Here is a 22,429-nt window from a genome sequence, read left to right on the forward strand (position 1 = left end):
TTAGTATTACTTAGAAATCTTCCCAACTGGGCATGGTAGTGCATGCTTGTACTCCCCATACTTGGGAGGCTGAGATCTAGGTTTCTGGCCAGCCTCAGCTACTTAGTGGGGCCCTCTGCAACTTAGTGAAACCCTGTTTCAAAATAAAGAATAAAAAATCGGGCTGGGGGTGTAGCTTGGAGGTAGAATGCCCCTGGGTTCAATCCCCAGCGCCACTTAAAAAAAAAAAAAAAGGAGTCTTTCCATGTTAATCCATCTAAATCTACCTTGTCATTTTAAGCAACTGCTTTATATTGTGTGTATGTACCGTGATGTATTTCTAACCCCAGATTGGTTTATTGGCATTATTTTCTTTCCATATTTTTGTTATAACATCCCTATACATTTTGGCACATCTTCAATAATACTTGTAGAATGTATACCTCATAGTACATTTCAGGTTAAAGAGGCATAGGTATTTATTTATTTATTTATTTATTTATTTATTTATTTATTTTACAGGTCTGGGAATGGAACCCAGGGGCATTCGACCTCTGAGCTACACCCCTTGCCCTATTCTTTATTCTTTATTTTGAGACAGGGTCTCACTAAGTTGTGAAGGGCCTCACTAAGTAGCTGAGGCTGTCCGCGAACCACAGTCCTCCAGTCTCCGCTTCCTGAATGCTGGGATTACAAGCATGCACCACCACGCCCAGCTAAAGAGGCATGGGTATTTGAATTTGATAGCTATTACCAAGTTAATCTTTTTTTTAATTAATTAATTTATTTTTTAAATTGGTGCATTGTAGTCATATATCAATCACATTGGAGTACAAGACTTGAGAGGATATACAAGCACACATCATCCAATTAGCCCTCCTCCAGCCCCCATCCCATTCCCTCCCCCCCCTCCATCCCACGCTTCTTTGGTGATTTACTTTGATACATTTGTTTATGTACCTCCTGCGTTTTAAAGAGGCTCTGTCCTCCAGTACTACATACCCTCTGATTGGTCACATTAGTTACTTCACTATAGGGCCCTTTCTATAGCTCAACCTCTTCCTGTTGCCCCTTTCCTCCTAGTATTTGCTGATTAAGAGAAGCGTCTGATTTATATTTTCTGCGATATTTCTCTGTGCATGCTGCGTTGCAAGTACAGATCCCACTCTTGACAGCCCCAGTAGTGACCTGGCTACTCAGTGTACTGATCCAGACCTCGCTGGCTCAAGCAGCGGCCTTGCCTCATGGGAGGCCCCAGTTCTGGTCTCGCTGGCCCCTGCACCGGCCTAACCCCTAAGCTGGCTTCGGTCCCAGCCTTGGAGGCCGCAGGAGTGGCCTTGCCTCACGGCAGGCTCCGATGCTGGCCATTGGCCCCTGCACCAGCCTAACCCCTTGGCAGGATTCCAATCCCGGCCTCGGAGGCCCCAGCACCGGCCTAGTCTCACGGCAGGCTCCAATGCCGGCCTCGTTGGCCCCAGCACCGGCCTAACCCCTCGGCAGGTTCCACTCCCGGCCTAAGAAGCCCCAGCACTGGCCATGCCTCACAGCAGGCTCCGATGCTGGCCTCGCCTCACGGCAGGCTCCGATGCCGGCCTCGCTGGCCCCAGCAACGGTCTAACCCTTCGGCAGGCTGTTATCCTGGCCTCGGAGGCCCCAGTACCGGCCTTGCCTCACGGCAGGCTCTGATGCCGGCCTCGCTGGCCCCAGCACCGGCCTAACCCCTCGGCAGGCTCTTATCCTGGCCTCGGAGGCCCCAGCACCGGCCTTGCCTCACGACAGGCTCCGATGCCGGCCTCACTAGCCCCAGCACTGGCCTAACCTCTCGGCAGGCTCTTATCCCGGCCTTGGAAGCCCCAGCACTGGCCTTGCCTCACGGCAGGCTCCGATGCCAGCCTCGCTGGCCCCAGCACCGGCCTAACCCCTCGGCAGGCTCTGATCCCGGCCTTGGAGGCCCCAGTACCGGCCTTGCCTCATGGCAGGCTCCGATGCCGGCCTTGCTGGCCCCAGCACCGGCCTAACCCCTCAGCAGGCTCTTATCCTGGCCTCGGAGGCCCCAGTACCGGCCTTGCCTCATATCAGGCTCCCATGCCGGCCTTGCTGGCCCCAGCACCGGCCTAACCCCTCAGCAGGCTCCGGTCCCATCCTTGGAGGCCCCAGCACCAGCCTTGCCTCATGGCAGGCTCCAGTGCCGGCCTCGCTGGCCCCAGCACCGGCCTAACCCCTCGGCAGGCTCTTATCCTGGCCTCGGAGGCCCCAGTACTGGCCTTGCCTCACTGGCCCCAGCTCCGGTCTAACCCTTTGGCAGGCTCTTATCCTGGCCTCGGAGGCCCCAGTACCAGCCTTGCCTCATGGTGGGCTCCGATGCCGGCCTCGCTGGCCCCAGCACCGGCCTAACCCCTCAGCAGGCTCTTATCCCGGCCTCGGAAGCCCCAGCACCGGCCTTGCCTCATGGCAGGCTCCGATGCCAGCCTCGCTGGCCCCAGCACCGGCCTAACCCCTCGGCAGGCTCTTATCCTGGCCTCGGAGGCCCCAGTACTGGCCTTGCCTCATGGCAGGCTCCGATACCGGCCTCGCTGGCCCCAGCACCGGCCTAACCTCTCGGCAGGCTCTTATCCCGGCCTCGGAAGCCCCAGCACTGGCCTTGCCTCACGGCAGGCTCCGATGCCGGCCTTGCTGGCCCCAGCACCGGCCTAACCCCTCGGCAGGCTCTGATCCCGGCCTCGGAGGCCCCAGTACCGGCCTTGCCTCATGGCAGGCTCCGATGCCGGCCTTGCTGGCCCCAGCACCGGCCTAACCCCTCAGCAGGCTCTTATCCTGGCCTCGGAGGCCCCAGTACCGGCCTTGCCTCATATCAGGCTCCAATGCCGGCCTTGCTGGCCCCAGCACCGGCCTAACCCCTCAGCAGGCTCCGGTCCCGTCCTTGGAGGCCCCAGCACCAGCCTTGCCTCACGGCAGGCTCCGATGCCGGCCTCGCTGACCCCAGCACCGGCCTAACCCTTCGGCAGGCTCTTATCCTGGCCTCGGAGGCCCCAGTACCGGCCTTGCCTCACGGCAGGCTCCGATGCCAGCCTCGCTGGCCCCAGCACCGGCCTAACCCCTCAGCAGGTTCCAGACCCAACCTCGGAGGCCCCAGCACCAGCCTTGCCTCATGGCAGGCTCCAATGCCGGCCTCCCTGGCCCCAGCATCGGTCTAACCCCTCGGCAGGCTCCAATCCCGGCCACAGAGGCCTCAGTAGTGGCCTTGCCTCACAGCAAGCTCCGATGTCAGCCACTGGCCCTGGCGCCCGCCTAACCCCTCAGCAGGTTCCGATCACTGTCTCTGTGGTTATTATTTCAAAGGTTCCAGGTGTAATGTATCAAATCTCTGCCTCCCCTGAGTACTGGCCACTGCCATTGCCACTGCCTCCATCATTTCAAATCCTTCCCAGGCTCTTTTTCCACTCTGAATGTTGTCCAGTGTTCCTAAGCATGCATGCGTGATGGTAGCATTCGACATTTGGTATAATTTCTAAAACAAAAATAAGGTTGGTAGGATCCGGTTTCTGCTTCTCCTGAATACAAGTCTCCACCACCATTGCGGAGACCTCTTTCAACACCGCCTTTCTTCTTGGTCTCAGCTAAACTCTCTCCTTACAGGTGATGTCCGAGATTCCTACCAAGTTAATCTTTAAATGGTTGTTCTAGTCCATTCTAAATAATGATATGAGTACCCAAATATCTTTCACCTGGCCCTTCAATTACTGTGTTGTCACATGGATTAGTTTGCTTCAGCTGCTATAACAGTCTCACAGGCTGGATGGCTTAAATTGTATGCATTTTCTCACTCACTGTTCTGGAGGCTGTAAGTATGAGGTGTCAGTGCAGCAGGGTTGGTTTCTTCGGGGGCCTCTCTTCTTGGCCTGCAGATGGCTGGCTTCTTACTGTGTCCTCACATGGTCTCTCTCCCTGGTGCACTCATATATCTGTGTCCTATACCAGTCCTTAAGAGATCAGGGTCCACACACATCACCTCATTTAGCCTTAATTACTTCCTCAAAGGCCCCAGCTTCAAATGCAGTCATGTTCTGAGGTACTAGAGGTTAGGGCTTCATCCTATAATACCACATTTCTTTCTCTTTATATATAGTCATATTAATATAGCCTAAAATAGATTTTATTTATTTATATTACCATCTATTATAATTATACCATTTATAAAATATATAATGTATACAATTATATGTAATATATAATTTTCCCCCTACACCATTTGAAAGTAAATTGGAGACATACTTCAGTGTGTATGTTATAGGAATGAGAACATTCCTTTGGGATGTTTGATGTTCGTTATTTTATATTAATGGACACAGACTCCCCTGAGACAGATGAACCAATGAGCATGAAGCAGTTTTGGCCTTGCCTGGTAGCTTTCCCTCCAGACTGTTTTATTCTACACCTCAAGTGAGATTCAGCATGCTGTAGAAGGGATCTCCCTCCTACCTCGGTGCTGGAGATTGAACCCACAGCTTTGTGTATGCTGGCTCTGCCACTGAGCTATACCCCCAGACCTTGTAAAATTTTTATTTTGAGCCGGGCGTGGTGGCGCACGCTTGTAATCCCCGTGCTTGGGAGGCAGAGACAGGAGGATCACGCAGGTTCGAAGCCAGCCGCGCGCGCTGACTTAGGAGACCCTGTTTCCAAATAAAAATGTAAAAATAGGTCTGGGAGTGTAGCCCGGAGGTAGAAGGGCTTCCAGGAACCCCAGTACCACCAAAAAAAAAAAAAAAAATTTTTTTTTATTTTGAGCCAGGCTTGGTGGCGCACGCTTGGAATCCCAGCATTCAGGAGGCTGAGACCGGAGGATCACAGTTCACAAACAACCTCAGCTGTTTAGTGAGGCCCTCCGTAACTTAATGAGACCCTGTTTCAAAATAAAGAATAAAAATAGGGCAGGGGGTATAGCTTGGAGGTCAATTGCCCCTGGGTTCCATCCCCAGACCCGCAAAAAAAAAAAAAAAAAAAAAAAAAAAATTATTTTGAGATTTTGAGCTGGGCATGGTGGCACACACCTATAATCCCAGTACTTGGGAGGCTGAGACAGGAGGATTACAGTTCATGGCCAGCCTCAGCTACTTAATGAGGCCCTCCGTAACTTAGCGGGGCCTTGTTTCAGAATAAATAATAAAATATAGGGCTAGGGGTGTAGCTCAGAGGTAGAATGGCCATGGGTTCTATTCCCAGTACCACAAAATAAGTAAATAAATAAGTAAAAAATAATAATAATAAATAATAAAAATAATAAATAAAACAATACAATTAATAAATAATAAATTGAAATTTTTTATGGTACTGGGGATGCAACCCAGAGGCTTTCTTCCTCCAGGCTATACTCCTAGACCTATTTTTTATATTTTATTTGGAAACAGGGTCTCACTAAGTTGCTGAGAGCCTCACTAAGTAGCTGGGGCTGGCTTCGAACCTGTGCGATCCTCCTGTCTCAGCCTCCCAAGTGCTGGGATTACAAAGCATGTGCCACCACGCCCAGCTTATTTATTTATTGTGGGTGTGAGTGTGTGATACTGGAGGTGTAACCTAGGGGCTTTTCTACCTCTGGGCTATACTCCCAGACCTGTTTTATATTTTATTTGGAAACAGGGTCTCAGTTGCTTAGAGCCTAAGTAGCTGAGAGCCTCACTAAGTAGCTGAGGCTGGCTTTGAATCTGTGTGATCCTGTCTCAGCTTCCCAAGTGCTGGGATTACAAGTATGTACCACCACGCCCAGCTCATAAAATTTTTGAGACTGGGTTTCGCTAAATTGTCCAGGCTGGCCTTGAAACTGGGGTTCCCTGCTTCCAAGTAGCTGGGATTGCCATGTACCAGCACACTTGGCACTCCTGCTTTGAGAGACATTCAGGCCAGCTGAGGCTCTTGGCCTTACCCTCAGATTCTTCAGCATTGTTGAAGTTTTGGATCTGTGAAGTGTCAAGGAGATGATAGACCTCCTTCCAATTCCACCCATCCTCTTGATCTGTCTAGACTTCATGCCAGACTTCTTGTTTCAGTTCTTCACATTAGCTAGTCCTTGCTTTGACAGATGTGAACTGCCTGTATTTATTGAGAAAGTGGGATTCGTTAATTTGGAGCTGACCGCTCCCTCTTTGTCACCCTTCTCATGCTGCCCCCTCACCCCATGGGCAGCTCAGGACTCACCAGAAGTTGGTTCTCTCTGCCGGTTATAACAGCATCTTCTGGAGCTTGTCATCATCTCTTTCAGTACTTTTGTGTAGGAAAATATCACATAGAGGACACTTTCAGTCTTTGTTCTAGTACTTAGAATCCTTGTGGAAGTACTTGCTGAGAGCTTCGATGGAGGGGGGATGAAGCCTTGAAGCATTTTATTTCCTTCAATTCAGATGGTTGTGTCTGTAGACAACTAAGGATGCAGGTGCAATTCTCGTGAGTCCTTTGCCAGCTGGGGTTGAGTAGGTTGTTGCTGAGTGAGCAACCCTACTTCTGCTGATTCTTCTGTAGCCAGAGTCCTGCTACCTAGTGCCATGACCATAGCCACCATCCTTCCTCAGTCCCCTCCACCCCCAGAAACCCATCATCTACACTCAACAGAGCCACTGTTATAAAACACAGTTCCAGCATATTTTGAATCTGCTTAAAACTCTTCCCTGACTCTTCCTTTCCTATAGCATTCATTCATTGTAGGCTGCCTGGCCCAGCACTCAAGACCCTCCCTCATATGGTTCAATTTTTCACTTCCTTACCTGCTATTTCCCAGTGGGTGCCCTTGCTATCTTCTGTATTGAAGCCAAATTAAAGTATGCCAAAAATTCTCTGTGTGCTCTTCCCCTGTGCCTATGAGTTCATGGTGTTGCCTCTTTCCAGAATGTTTGTTATCTTCTTCTTTGGTCCATTTTGCAAACTTACGCAGCCTTCACGACCGGGCTTGTCCATGTTCACTGAAGCCACCCTAATCTACCCTTCCTGCAGGGTCCGTTGTCCTTTGGCTTTGGACCTACCTCCTCTCTTGCACATGCTGCACTTTGTGGTTACATATCTGCCCCCAGTTGCTAGTCAGTTCACTTTATATTTGTTTTCTCAGTGCCTGAGTTGGATTAGGCACTCAGTAAACCTCTGGCGAGTTCGTCCTCAGAGAGAACATATCCCAAAGTTAGAGCCATTGCATTCTTCTTTGTTGTTTCCTGTGTGAGCCTTATCACAAAGAAGAAAAGGGTTTTGCGTACACCGTGAGGAGTATTCTCCATGAGTGTCCAGTTGTTGAGAGTGCTGGTCGTCAGTAACACAAGTCCTCTCACCTTCACTGAGCTTATTATATATTGTCACGTGTTAAAAGAGAAAGTATGGCCAGGCGTGGCGGTGCACGTTTATAATCCCAGCATTTGGGAGGCTGAGACAGGAGGATCCTGGTTCGTGGACAGCCTTAGCACTTAGACCCTTTGCAACTCAGTGAGACCCTATTTCAAAATAAAGAATAAAAAATAGGACTGAAGATGTAGCTCGGAGGTAGAATGCCCCTGGGTTCCATCCCAGTACCACAAAGAGAGTGGGGGGGGGCATGTAGTAAATATAAATAGTGAGTAGAGGAATAATCCACTTGCTTGTGCAGTTTGCTTTGCTATTGCTTTGGAAAACTACTGATATCTGTCTTTTCTTCCAGTCAAACGCTTCAGAGAACCAAAGCATGAAAGGCGTCCGTGGAGGATATGGTATGTATTGAAATGCTACTCATTCTTTGGATGCTTTGACTGCACTGGATGGAGGGGTTGTGTTGGGAAAAGATTATGAAAAATTACCCTTAAAGTGTCTTTTTTTTTTTTTTTTTTTTTTTTTGCGGGCCTGGGGATGGAACCCAGGTGCATTCAACCTCTGAGATACACCCCTGCCCTGTTTTTTATTCTTTATTTTGAAACCAGGTCTCACTGAGTTGCAGAGGGCCTCACTAAGTAGCTGAGGCTGTCTGCAAACTGAGATCCTCCGGTCTCAGCCTCCCGAATGCTGGAATTACAAGCGTGCGCCACCACGCCCGGCTAAAGTGTCTAAAGTTCTTCAGTTGAGTTAGCCATTAGGAACAATGTATGATATGAAAGCACTCCTGTTTTTCCAGATTTTTTCCTTTCTTTCATTCATTTATTTATTTGCAGTGCTGAGGTTGGAACCCAGGGACATTCTTTTTTTTTTCTTTCTTTCTTTCTTTTTTTGTGGTACTGGGGTTCCTGGAAACCCTTCTATCTCCGGGCTACACTCCCAGACCTATTTTATATATTTTTTTTTATTTGAAAACAGGGTCTCTTAAGCCAGCGTGGCTGGCTTCAAACCTACGCGATCCTCCTGTCTCTGCCTCCCAAGCACAGGGATTACAAGTGTGCACCACCACGCCCGGCTTCTATTTTATTTATTTATTTTTTCAGTACTGGGGATGGAACCCAGGGGCATTCTACCTCCAAGATATACCTCCAGCCATATGTGTGGGGGGGGTATAAAATTTTGTATTCTTTATTTTGAAACGGGGTCTCACTGAGTTGCAAAGGGCCTCAGTAAGTGCTGAGGCTCTCTGCGAACCAGATCCTCCTCTCACAGCCTCCCAAATGCTGGGATTACAAGCATGTGTCACCATGCCCAGCTCCTACCTTTTATTTATAATCATACTGCTATTTTAGAAGATAGAAATTAATACAAATGCATCAATTAGTAAAAATCATTAGTACAAATACCAGCTTCTTCATCTCTTTCTACCTGTTGTTAGATTATGTTTAAACTCTTAGATTCTATTGTCTGTGTCTGGTGCAAAAAATAATATATATTTGGAGATTAGTTCAACATACTATGTAAATGATCAAAACTAGTCTTCCTTGGTCCTAGGATCGAGGAAAACTACTTCTCTATTTATAATACTAATGAAACCAAATGTATGGTCTGATACCAACTAATTTTCCAACTATCCAGATACTAGCTAGGTGTCCTATAATTTAACTGTTCTGATACTAGCTATCTGCAATTAGCATAGACCCCACTGGTTGAGTGCTTAGCCCCAAAAGAATATCCCATCTCAGTGACAATCACAAGTATGGGATCTTCAGGGAACCCAAGCTTCTGACCAACTCAGCTACAAAACTGGTGGTTCCCCTAGCTACTTTTCAGCATTTCCAGAGCCATTCACAAAACTCAGTGAAACATTATTTACATTTGCTGATTTATTATAAAGGATAACTAGTTGAAGAGGAATATTAGGGTAAAGTCTGGAATGTCCCCACAGAAGCACAAGAGCTTCTGTACAGGAACAGAGGCCAAGTGTATATTCCCTGTAAATATTTTGATATAGAGAAATGGGTCTCAAAAGTATATTTATTTCACATAAAATGACCCTGCAGTGGCAGTTTTCATTTATAATATGATAGTAAAGTCTCAAAACAGATTCCAAGGGCAAAACTCCGAAATAATAGGTCACTTGGAGGAGACAGCCAGCTTTTCAGGACAGCATGGTGTCCATAAGAAGCAGCCTTCAAGTACTGCCTCAGGCTTGCTCCTGCCTTGAAAAAGAACAGTCTCCCCTTCAGAGGAAACCTTGATAAGTCAGTGTCATAAAGGCCCTCTATAAAACTTTGGGCATTTACTTGCTTCTTAATGACATTACTGTCAAAATGTTGCTAATTCTTATTTTCCCTGTCATCAGTTACTCTAATCTGGATCTTTGGCTTCTGCCCAGTCATGTGGCTCCCTCCTCAGGGCTGGGAGGGATCTGGGAAAGGACTGGATTTGGGGCTCTCTGTGTCCTGCACATGTTGTCTTTTGCTGACTCCTCCTCCATGGAGTTAGGGAATGGTTTCCAAACCTTAGTTGCAGAGGTGGCCTGGATAATCTCTGCGATCTGTTCATTTTCTCCAAAAGGAGTATCACCTTCCTGTCAGTCTGGTAACAAGTGCCACTTCTATTTTATGCAGGTTTTTAGATACTTCTAAACAAGCCATAGGGATGCTCTTCATTCACTTCGCAAATGTATACCTAGCAGATCTCACTGAAGAGGACCCTTGTTCACTGTAAGTGGCCCGTATTTGAGTGCAGACACTGCCCACCCTCCATTGAACTGCAGGCTGGTCCTGCTTTCTGCTACCAGTCCTGCTCCTTCAGCTTGGGGAGGAGGGCCCCATTTCTCCTTGGTTCCTCTGAGAGCCCATCTCGCGCATGCCACCCTAGAGCTCACATAACTGGATGTCAATTGGCTGTCAGGGCTTTGACAGGCAATATAGTGGCGTTCTGCTAATGAGTCCAAGTTCCTCCTTGGCTTTCTAGTGTGCTGTGTTTCCCAGCTTCCCAGAAGCCCCTGGTAAGGCAAGATAATGCCCTCAGTATGTGTGCCAGAAGAGACACACTAAGGCTTCTCTGGTATCAATCACTCGGGAGCAGACAGTCATCAACTCCATTGATCTCTTTGACCTAAAGAGCACTGGTTATTCCACCTTTATTATGGAATACCTTCTACGCACCCAGAGCAATCAGTCTGCAACCTTAGGCCGTGAAATGCTGTCTTCCTTGCTCATAGCACCAAATGGTTCTTCTAAACAAATGGATTGGCAAAGGAGGCTCTCACCTTTATCCTGGCCCCATCTCCTGCCTTCTTTGGTCTACAGAGTAGCCCAGGTATATAGATACATTGATTAACCCCACTTTTCAGTTGGGGAACTGAGATGCAGAGAAGTTACATCGCTTAAAACCACATACCTCAGGGATGGTGGAGCTGGACTTGAGCTACCACCTCTTCATAAATCCCTGCTCTCTGCTCATCTCCCCTGCGTGGACTATGGAGTGTAGAACTTGGACTTTGTTCCCTAGGCCAGCACATAATAGCCTCAACTAGTATTTTGGTGAGTGAAAAAATGAACATAAGGTGCATATGTACAACTCAGTCGTCCTTGTTATTTTCAGGCTGTGTCGCAAATGTTTAGGAACTTAGGTGTAAGAAGCACTCGACACCAATTAGATGTGTCTGTGAGTGCCAGAGGAAAAACTACTTTGGGAGCCAGTGCTGATCATTCTGTCTGTGGTCTGAGAGTGACCCCTTGTGACTTTAAAGAGATAGGGCAGGCTGGAGAAAACACTGCTTCCTCCCTCTCAGGCCTGATTGTCTGGCCTCTGGGGACCAAGCCCAGCGTGTTCCCTCTGGCATCAGAGTGCTCTGAACACCTCTGAAGCCCAGGATACTCATTAAGCGTCTCAAGCCTCAGCAGTTTAGAAGCTGGCTGCAGCTGGATATTGTTGTATCCTGGAGTTTTTCTGCAGGGATTTCAAAGCCATTTCAAAATTCTGTTGAATCTTGGCCTGGAAGAAATACTTGAAGCTTTTTACATTTCTTTGTACCTCTCCTAGCCCTCCCTCAAGCTGTTGAGTATTAGTACCTTCTTGTCCAGGCACCTGGAAGTAAGAGCCACAAGCCCTGGAGCCTCTTGCATGGGCTTATTCGAGGCTGCCAGTGACCCCCGCCACACACACGCCCCTCCCCAGTACAAGTCAAGACAAGACGCTGAGTGAGTTAGCTTCTCCTTAGGATGTACCTCCAGCAGCCTGGCCTCTGGCCTCGCGAGCCCTGCACCGAGGCCAGTAACCCCTGCCACACACCCCTAGTACAAGGCGAGATGAGACGCTGGGTGAGTTAGCTTCTCCACAGTTACTTCAGCAGCCTGGCCTCTGGCCTGGAGAGCCCTGCACCAAGGCCCAGTTCAGGGCTTTGCTCCCTGACTGCGATGCCCTCGCCTCACAGGTACCTCATCAACTTCCTCCTGGACGCCACCGTGGGCATGCTGCTCATCTACGCGGGAGTGCGCGCCGTCAGTGTCTTGGTGGAGTGGCAGCAGTGGGAATCCCTGCGTTTTGGCGAATATGGTAACGTACCATGAACACCGGGTCGGGTGTGGTAGGGTTACTTGCGCTCTGCAGCCCACTAAGCAAATGAGCCCCAGAAGATTTGGGAGCTGGGAGCTGCTGGTGGCTCTTACTGTGTATGTTGGACAAGACTGGTTGTGGGGCTTGAGCAGCACCCTCCTGTGGGTGTGTGCCTTCCTTACTGAAGAGGCTCTCACCTTTGTGGCGGGGAAGATGGCAAAAGCTAGAAGATACCTTAGATTCGGGGAGAGGAGCTAAACATTTCCCACTTCTGCCAGAGGGTACTAGTGGTCTTCCTGCAGGACTAGAAAGCCACCTCCTTCTGTCCAACCACCAAAAGCAGCTTGCAGCTTTTGCCGTGTGAGACCCAAGAGACAAGAGAGCATGTAGAATGCTGGGTTCCCACTCTTTTCTGGTCACGCCTCCCAAAGAGTTCAGGCCTCTAGGCCAAAGAGCCACTTATATCTACATGGTAGAAGATCCCCAAGGGACTGATACTTAAAAGGCAGCTGAGCTGGCCATGGTGACATGTACCTGTAATCCCAGTACTTGGGAAACTGAGATAGGAGGACTGCAGATTCGAGGCCAGCCTCAGCAACTTAGTGAGATTCTGTGTCAAAATAAAATTAAAATAGGGCTGAGGCTGTAGCTCAGAGGTAGATTGCCCCCTGAGTTCCATCCCCACATCCACAAAAGCTAGCTATGAGTACCTCTGGTATTTCTAGAAATCTTAAGTAATTGTTTATCTCCATGGAGGGGAGATGAGCACAAGGGAGGGCTTTTCTTAGCCCTGTTATGTGATGCCTGATGAGTCACTGACTTAAAATAGTGTCCAGCACACAGGGTATGCCCCCTGGGGTTCCAGGGAAGGCTTCTGAGACTCTCCAAGTCCTGGATTCCTCAGTTTGTAGGACAGAGTGGACCACAGAACATGTAGACCAATGCGTCATCCTCATTTATAAAATAGACACCAGAGGACACAGGAAGCATACTGAGCTGGTGTACAGCTGGGGGCCTCATGCCCTCTGCTCCAGGACACCTGGGTCTTCATCTGCCTTACAGTGGGTGCACACTGCTACTTCCTTACTGCTGAGATCCCTTCCGGAACGCTCATGACTCAGCTCCCCCTGACCAGAGCAAAAGTAGATCCCCATAGTCAGCTGTGTGCCACTTGGGGACCTGGGAGGGGACCTGGTAGTGACCTATCAGGCATTAAGGTGCCCCTGTTCCCAAACATGTTTTGTCTGTACCCCCAGAGTAGATGGAAAGAAAGAGGGCAGACTGTGATTATACCACCTCCTCTTTCTGTCTGGCCTGCGCGGGCCACTTGCTCCTCAGTCACTGCCATCGGGAAGCAGAGTTTTCAAGCCACCATGTCTCCAGAGAAAGCTGCCCTTTATCAAGGCCATCACAAATCCTCTCTCCCTAGATTGTCTCCTTAGTTATCTGTTGTTCTCTAGTTGTCAGTTTCTACTGTTTTCTGTAGCTGTTCTAACAAATTAACACAGTAACTTAAAACAACACAAGTCAATTACCCTCATAGTTCTTTTCTTCAGAAGCCCAACATGGTTCTCTTGGACCAAAATCAAGGCATCAGTATAGTTGGATCCTTCCAGAAGGGATGGGGAGATTGTTTCATTGCCCTTTCCAGCCTCCATAGGCTGCCTGCATGTGTTGCCTTGTGGCTCTCGTCCTCACTCTTCAAAGCCAACAATAGCAGGTCGGAATTTTCTTACACGCCTGCTCTGATCTTGCTCTGCCCTTCTGCTGCCATCTTCCACTTCAAAGTGATGCTGTGATTACATTGGGCACACCTGAACATTGTGAATACTATCTTAAAGGTATCTGACTAGCAGCCTTAGTCCTGTTGATAGCCATGATTCCTCCTTTGCTAGGTAACATTACATATTCACAGGTCCCAAGGATTAGGATGTGGACCACTCTGTGGAAGCATTATTCTGCCTACCTCGCCCAAGAGCCTGTCCATCCATTTGAGGCAATAACTGTACAGCTCTTCTCAGTAATTGAAGAGGCCAGGCTTGTTTTCTAGGTAGTTTGCTCAGTTCCTGGAAGAGAAGGCCATGGGGCTTGGAAAATAAGCCACACTTACCAGTCTCAGAGGTGAATGGGTCTGGGTGCTACCTAGTGTCTGCAGTCTGATGACCAAACCACTCTTTCCCTGAAAACAAGGTCTGTATCCCATTGCAAAGAACTTCATGGACTTTGCTGCCTGTCCCTATCCAAACAATTTTCTAGAAGCCTCGCAACACTGACATGTTCCCTCCGTTTGGCACCTATTCCTGCAGCTTATCCTGAAAGAGTGATTGATTCACCAAAACCAAACACTCATGTACTTGAGGCTTTTCGAATGCAGTAAAATGCAGGACACAATGGCCATGCCTTGTATGTTTGTCCTTTAAAGACAAGATAGGGTAGCATTTCAGAGACTCAAGGGAAACAAAATGAACAAACAGACAGTGCACTCATTCCAGCTGTGGTGACATGTGGCCTTTGTGTACAGGAAATGGTGTATCAGGATTACAGCTACTTTATTTTTCTTCTTTCCACCATGGTTTTGAAATTTCTTATTTGGCAGTGAAATTAAAACAAAAGGCAACAGCAAATGGAGCATGGTGATGCACACCTGTGATCCCAGTACTTGGGAAGCTGAGACAGAAAGCTCACAGGTTCAAGGCCAGCCTCAGCAATTTAGCAAGGCCTTGTTTCAAAATAAAAAATAAAATAGGGCTGGAATTACAGCTCGAAGATAGAACACCCCTGGGTACAATCCCTGGTACAAATTAAAAAAAAAAAAAAGAGCGGCAGCAGCAACTCAGAAATGGGGCAGATGGGAGGAAAAGTGGTTTCCCCTTTGCCTACCACTCACTGCTTAAGAGCAAGTAGAGTGAGGGAGGACATTGGAGGCGAGGGGGTGTTCTTTCTGTAGTACATAAATGGTGTCTTGTGCTCTGCTGACATCAAACACACCAGTCTTGATCCAGAAACATGTCCCAGTGGCACTTGCTTTCTGACTATCCCGTCTTGCTTAATGGTTTTAGCAAATATTTTCATCTATTTTGGAGAACTTTTCTCAGTAAGGTCAGGTAGTTTACAGAAAGCATTGCAAAACTCCATTTACAACCCAATGAGGATGGATTATACATCTGAAATAGTTTTGGTTCGGGCTCTTGGGGCTTACAGGAAAGGTAAAAGTAGATACCTGAAGACCTCAGAAGAGGCAGCTGACGTGTTTCTGCATGTTTTCTGTTACCCTTCTCCTGGCAGCTTCCAGAAAAGGGGACAGACAGCCTGCATAAAGGCATCTACTTGTGCTTCCACTGCATAGATTTGGCAGGCCCAGGCAGGCCTGGGGCCTGCGGCATGGGGGCCTGGGCAGGGATTGCTACAGAAACAGACTGAACTAAGAAGCCAAAGGTTTCTCTTCAGGACCAGTTCTCTTCTCACAGCCTGGATTGGGACCTTTCCCTCTCCTGAAATGTTATTCTCCAGTTAGGCGTGGTGGCATATGCCTGTAATTCCAGTACTTGAGAGGCTGAGACAGGAAGATTACAGGTTCACATCTAGCCTCAGCAATATATGAAGAGTCTTATCAACTTAGCAATACCATGCTTCAAAATAAAAAATAAAATAGGTTTGGGAGGTAGTTCAGAGGTAGAATGCTCCCAGTAAAAAACATGTGGGCACACATATGCATGCGTGCGCGCGTGCGCGCGCGCACACACACACACACACACACACACACACACACACTCACACAGATATCACTCTCCTTCCTATTCCAACCAGCAGTCTTAACAACTATGACAGAGCAGGCCCACCCCCTCGCCCCAAGTCTCCCACTTTCGGAGGCTTGCATGGCTTCCAGGAGCCCATCCGTAGGTTTTGCATATGGTGCTCAGAGCATGCATGTCCCTGAGTGTAGATTGTTGGGCTCTTCAGTTTCTCAAGCATGGTGACTACTGGAATCACACAGGGGCCTCTGTCGCAGACCCAGGTCTCAGCTCATCACTCCCATCGCCTTGCCTCGAGTGCTGTTCTCTTCTCTTCCTTGTCCCTAGCCAAGGTGTTTGGGAGTCACCCATACTAGTTGGAATCTGAACTTCAGGGCAGCAGAGATGGCCAAAAGGAGTGAGTAGGAGGTGAGAAGATGGGAGACAAAGAGGTCGATATTGCCTTCCTAGATCATGTCGTTCTGCTCATGGACAGAGGAAGGGAGAGGTAGCACCAGTCACTGGCAAAGTCAACAATGGGTAATAATCGCAGTCTGCTTCAAACAGCTTCTGCCAGCAGATAGAGAGCCAGCCAGCCAGAGCTCCAGCAGTAAGCATTTACTAACATTAATGCCTTTGAATTCTATCTTAGAATCTCTTCAAAGAAACATCATTCTGGTAATTCCAAATTAGGAATTCTCTGAGCTTATTTAAAGTAAAAGTGCTGCATTGGTTAGGGATAAGTGATTCTTTAGAGCTGGAGAAGCTCAGTAAGTACCTTTAGAGCCAGGCTTAGGGTGTGGCTGGGGTATGAAAGGGGTGACAGGCACTGGATGTGACTTAAGGGTATAGCACAGGCCTCACTTGAATACCTGAGCCCTGTGACTAAGCACCTGCTTCTCCTAACAGGAGACCCTCTGCAGTGTGGGGCCTGGATCGGACAGTGCGCCCTTTATATCGTGATCATGATCTTTGAAAAGACCGTCGTCTTCATCGTCCTCCTTATACTCCAGTGGAAAAAGGTTCGCCCCTCCTCCCCACTCAGCAGCTACTTGCTGAGCTTGGCCAGCAGCACTTGGCTCCCCATCAGCTTCACACTCCAACCCTGTTGGAAAGCCAGATTTGTTCTTGTTTTAACTCTGCAAATGGACCCTGGATTTAGTCTGCTATGGATGCTATTTACAAGAACATTAAGTTGTCATTACTTTTCCTGGGCATCCATCCACTTCATTTATACAAGCGTCTACTCTAGATTATACCTTGGATTGAATAAACCTAATGGAAATGCGGTCCTTGCCATGAGTTGCTTACCTTCTGATTAGACTTCAGGCCTTACAACTGAAAACGTCTCTGTTTGCAAGTGTCCTCCTCCGTTGCCTGTGTGACAGTGGTCTAACTGAGCCATTTGGTACCATAGCCAATTTTTTTTTTTTCTTTTGCGGGTCTAAGGATGAAACCCAGGGGCATTCGACTTCCAAGCTACAACCCCTGCCCTCTTTTTTATTCCTTATTTGTGAAACAGGGCCTCACTAAGTAGCTGAGGCTGTCCCTGAACCGCAGTCCTCCAGTCCCAGTCTCCGGAATGCTAGGCTTACAAGCGTGCACCACCACGCCCAGCTCCCGTGGCCACTTTTACGATCTGTTATCCTGCAGTGTATGGGGACCCTGATGTGTCAATGGGTTTCCCAGGCCATTCTCCTCCCCTCCCCAGTGCTGCATAGATAAGCCCGTCACTGTGTGAAACTCAAGTGGTTCAGCTCTTTCCCTCCCTTTTGTTTTACCTCTGGCTGGGTTTTATTTTTAGGACAATAAGCCAGAGTAATTCAGAGCTGCTGTTCTGCAGGACATGATTAGGGTTCAAGATTCTGCTAGAAAGTGGGCTGGCACCTTGCTCATGTCCCTAATGAGCATCTGCTGAATTGCCGCCTTCTAGTACCCCAAGGCTGTACTCCCCCTCCTCTGGGAGGATGCGCTCTGGACCACTCTCAGTATGGATGCTCTGGGGTAAAAGCCACCCACTTTGCAAATCTACACCAAGGGGAAACTGAAAAAGTACTCACTGCTCAAAGTGGCCTAGTCTTCAAGGGACCCTTTATTGGGGGACTGAGCCCCGTGGGTGAGAGGGTCTGTTCCCATTGGGTTCTGAGATGCATCTAAGCTGAATCCCTTCTGGGCCCCACTCTGGGCACTGTCCCCGAGCCTCCCGCCTCACGTTTGCTTCTCTCCGCAGGTGGCCCTGCTGAATCCCATTGAGAATCCAGACCTGAAGCTGGCCATCGTCATGCTCATCGTCCCCTTCTTTGTCAATGTCAGTGCCATGTTGCATGCTTCACCCTGGCTTGCGCCCTGCCTTCCAGGCTTCCTGTTCAGAGAGAAAACTCACATTACAGCCCTCAGGTCTTTCTTTCTGTGTGACCAGTTGCCACTTTCCTACTCCCACCCCCAGACCCAGAAATGGCAGGATTACTTCCTCACATGGCAAGCCCCGACTCTAGGGCTCTGTGCCCAGGGAAAGGCCCTAGGAACTTTGTCTGAAGCTCTCTGCTGGGGACCTGCCACCAAGGCGTCCCACCTCCGGTGATGCAAACTTCTGGATCAGGATCGTGTCGAGCCAGGCACAGTGCCACACACCCATAATCCCAGCTACTCCCAAGTGAGGCAGGAGGATGCCAACTTCAAGGCCAGCCCAGGCAATTTAGCAGGACCCTATTTTGAAATGAAATTTAAAAAATATCAATGGCAGAGTGCTTGCCCAACATGTAAGAAACCCTGAATTTAATCTCCAGCATCACTAAAAACAAACAAAAAAAAAAAAAAAAAAAACAAATGTGCTCCAGTTGCTTATTCCTGGACAAAGTCCAGGCCTCAGAAAGAAATTCATGAGCTAAATGAGCTAACAATGACTTAAAGTCAGGAAATAATGAGAAGAATAGTAAAGGAACTTGGGAACTTGGACATTCAGTACAGCAGGCCCATGGGGCCCAGAGCGAATGTCCAGAGACCTTGATTCCAGGACCAAGACAGACTGCCAGTCACTTACACACACACACACACACACACACACACACACACACACACACACACAGCCTTGGTAAACAGGGCAGAAATTTTGATCACTGATGGGAAAACTTCAGCAAAAGAAATAGAGATTAGGAACTTCTCTCAAAGGTTCTAGAAAATCACAACAGGGCTAAATGAAGTTTTTCTCTCCCTAGTTCTGGGTCTTATGGCCTAGAATGGGCATGGAAAGGATCAATATGGAGACACTCTTCCTTGCTTTATAAATGACTTATCCCAGGGTCACCTGCACTTTTCCTTCCCACAGGCTTTGATGTTTTGGGTTGTAGACAATTTCCTCATGAGAAAAGGGAAGACGAAAGCTAAACTAGAAGAGAGGGGAGCCAACCAGGACTCAAGAAACGGGAGCAAGGTCCGCTACCGAAGGGCAGCATCCCACGAGGAGTCGGAGTCTGAGGTAGGGTCCTTTCTGAATCGCTCTGAAGGCCTGGCTGCACACCACTGGCCCTGGAGGTCCCTGGGCTCATGTTTGCATTTGGTCTTCTAAGAGCTGAGTCACAGCACCAGCCGGAGGCAGGGAGAAGAGGCTAAGCTAGAGAACAGCCAGGTCACAGCTCCCATCCGCCAAGGACCATGCCTGCCATTCCATGACCCTTCCTGGGGAGGAGGGTAGCGCACATGGGGGGCGGGGGTCGCTTGCTGTCAGTGGAGAATGGTAAGGGAGGAGCCTCCTTGTTCCAGGGAGGCTGGCAAGGACTCATGATCACGTGGTTGGCCTTCAGGCATTAAGTTGTTGCATCCCTGCCCACTGCTAACAAACCAGGGAAGTGTTGGCTAAGACAGCTAGAGATTTCTTTTTTTTTTTTTTTTTTTTTTTTTTTTTTGGTGGTGGTACTGGAAACCCTTCTACCTCCGGGCTACACTCCCAGACACCTATTTTTTATATTTTTATTAGGAAACAGGGTCTCTTAAGCCAGCGAGGCTGGCTTCGAACCTGCGCGATCCTCCTGTCTCCACCTCTCAAGCGCGGAGATTATAAGCGTGCGCCACCACGCTCGGCGACAGCTAGAAATTTCTAAAACACAGGAAGAGCCAGACCTCACAAGGGCAAACTCATCTCTCCTTATTTTCTAGTCTCCTAAGTCCAAAGGTTTGCACTTCAGGGAAAATGGTGGTCATGAACAGTAGCACAGAGGCAAGAATTTGTGTTCTGGCACAAACCCTGGGTGCTTGCCACATATGTGTGTGCTACATGCCACGTGTGAAGCAAGGCTGGCTTGGGAAAGGTCTTGAGAAGCTCCTCGGTGAGCTGAGCATTGTGTACTGCCAGTAGGAGCCAAAAAAAATGGCTGCAGCCAACATCTCCCTGAGAGGTCCTCAGACTCGTAAGTGAGGTGAAGAGAATGTGTAAATGTCTCATCATGACTGAGTGTGGTCGCACACACTTGTAATCCCAGTACTTGGGAGGGTAAAAGGATCGTAGGTTCACGGCCAGCCTCAGCTACTTAGTGAGACCCTGTTTCAAAATACAGAATAAGAAGTAGGGGCTGGGTGTGGTGCCGCACACTTGTAATCCCAGCATTCAGGAGGCTGAGACCATAGGATCATGGTTCGTGAACAGCCTCAGCTACTTAGGCCCTCTGCAACTTAGTGAGACTCTGTTTAAAAATAAAGAATAAAAAAATAGGGCTGGGGGTGTAGCTCAGAGGTAGAATATCCCTGGGTTTAATACCCTGTACCAAAAAAATAAAATAAAATAAGAAATAGGGCTGAGGGTATAACTCAGAGAATGCCCCTGGGTTCAATCCCCAGTACTACAAAAAATAAAAATAAGAAGTAAATGTCTCATCATCACATTTGCCATGTCCTAAGACTGAGGCATAAGCAAAACCTTATAAGGACACTGGGGCAGTCTGGAGGGACTTTTGGAAGGTGACAGATAGTAGGACAGAAGGTAAGTCCCTGTCTTCTAGTTACGTGTTCCTAAAATGTGGTGGATGACAAATAGCAGCACAGGCCAAAACAGTAGCTCAGAGAACTCACGGATCGGCATCTGGATGATAATGTGAAATTCACTGTGGCCAGAGCAGCATTTATTCCAGACTGTAGAATAATGATATGAAATCAGCTCCATGTGAAGTCTGACTTGTGGGCAGGTGCTTTGTGGTCCAGGCTGAGGAGCTGGGACGTGTCTGAACAAGCAGTAAAGGCTTACCTGGGAACTAAGACTAGAGGCAGAAAGCCCTCAGGGGATCAGTCCAGGAAGAGATGAGCGGGATTGTTTGCCCAGCACCTTTAGCAGGAGTTATGTTCCCTGCTCAGGCAAACCTTGGCCTCCCGGTCCTGATGTAGGCTATTCCAGTCTTTCCTCCGTGCTTGGAGGTCAAAGGCCAGCAGGTGGCAGGACAGGTGGTGTACAGGGTGAGCTTTTTTGGCCTGGATGCCCCAGCTGCATGGCTGAGTCCTGCCAGGGTCTCCAGAAGCACATGTTCCTGTTTTCCATTAGGTGACAAAGACAGCTCAAAGCCCCATGGACAGCTCTTTCCTCTTTCTTCCAAGTTAGACTCCCAACCAATGGAACCCAGGGACATTCTACCTCCGAGCTCCCCCCCACCCAGCCCTATTTTTTATTCTTTATTTTGAAACAGGGTCTCACTGAGTTGCAAAGGGCCTCACTAAGTAGCTGAGGCTGGCCACTAACTGAGATCCTCCTGTCTTAGCCTCCCAAATGCTGGGATTACTAGCATGTGCCACCACAGCTGGCCCCTTTTTATTTTTGAAACAGGGTCTTGCTGAGTTGCTGAGAGTCTTACTTAAATTGTTTAGGCTGCCTTCAAACCTGTGGTCCTCCTGTTTCAGCCTTCTAAGTACTGGGATCACAGGCGTGCCCACCTTGCCCAGAAATTTCTCTTGTTTTGAAAAAGGCTTTTCAGCCGGCCATGGTGGGACATACCTGTGATCTCAGTGGCTCAGGAAGCTCAAGCAGGAGGATCATAATTCAAGGCCAGACTGGGCATTTGGGAAGACACTGTCTCAAAATAAAAAAAGGACTGGGGATATAGCTCAGTTGGTAGAATGGCCCTGGGTTCATCCCCCAATACCAAAAAAACTAAAACTAAAGGCTTTTCAGCTTGCTCCTTTTGTATGTGAGGCAACTTTAGGTCCCTGGGAAGCCGTGTGTCAAGACTGAGCACTTTTAGTCAGGATGACCTGAGGCTGCAGGTCCCTGTTGAGTTAGATCTGATTAGGTTTGGGTCCAGCTGGAGGTTGGATGGAAAGATGGGGTGTGTTGGCAGAAATGGGGTTCTGTCCATTCAGTGCTGGTTTTAGTGGGCCAGCATGTCTTATTGTGTAGGGGCTCCCTGTCATCATCTTGTAAAGAAACACAGTCTGTAGGCCCCCTGGTGGACCTGGGGAGGGCAAACACGGGTGCTGCCTCTCAGGCCACGCCTCTCTACTGCTCAGATCCTGATCTCAGCCGATGACGAGATGGAGGAGTCCGACACAGAGGAGGACCTCCGTAGACTGACCCCCCTCAAGCCTGTGAAGAAAAAGAAGCACCGCTTTGGGCTGCCTGTATGACACATTCTCATGCTGGGGGTGACAAGTGTGGGACCCAGCCAGCTGTTGTTTCGGCAGATCACCCCGCAGCGTCATCCCTTCCCTCCTCTCTCTGCCCCCCTTTTCTACCTCCGCTCCTCTTGCTCTCTCTGCCCGCTCTCCACCCACTCCCAGGCTACTGTGACTTAACACGAGGGAAGAGGAGCCAGTGCCTGAGGGGGCTGTGGCAGACGGAGGCGCCCGCTCAGTTGCACTAC

General features: G+C 48.8%; 1 protein-coding gene across 1 annotated transcript in view; it reads left to right on the forward strand.

Annotated features, from left to right (window-relative positions):
- The window catches only part of LOC308276328 (store-operated calcium entry regulator STIMATE), a gene marked incomplete at both ends in the record, with an annotated part of 64,557 nt that extends 42,364 nt beyond the window's left edge, over nucleotides 1–22,193 (forward strand). The window contains 7 exons of the mRNA XM_080715034.1: nucleotides 7,646–7,694; nucleotides 9,927–10,022; nucleotides 11,741–11,862; nucleotides 16,503–16,615; nucleotides 17,824–17,901; nucleotides 18,919–19,068; nucleotides 22,077–22,193. Coding sequence (XP_080571160.1) covers nucleotides 7,646–7,694; nucleotides 9,927–10,022; nucleotides 11,741–11,862; nucleotides 16,503–16,615; nucleotides 17,824–17,901; nucleotides 18,919–19,068; nucleotides 22,077–22,193 — 725 coding nt within the window. The remainder of the gene's footprint in view (nucleotides 1–7,645; nucleotides 7,695–9,926; nucleotides 10,023–11,740; nucleotides 11,863–16,502; nucleotides 16,616–17,823; nucleotides 17,902–18,918; nucleotides 19,069–22,076) is intronic.
- Nucleotides 22,194–22,429: the final 236 nt, after the last annotated feature.

The sequence above is a fragment of the Muscardinus avellanarius genome (assembly GCF_963383645.1).
Source record: "Muscardinus avellanarius genome assembly, chromosome: 18".
Classification (NCBI taxonomy): Eukaryota; Metazoa; Chordata; class Mammalia; order Rodentia; family Gliridae; genus Muscardinus; species Muscardinus avellanarius.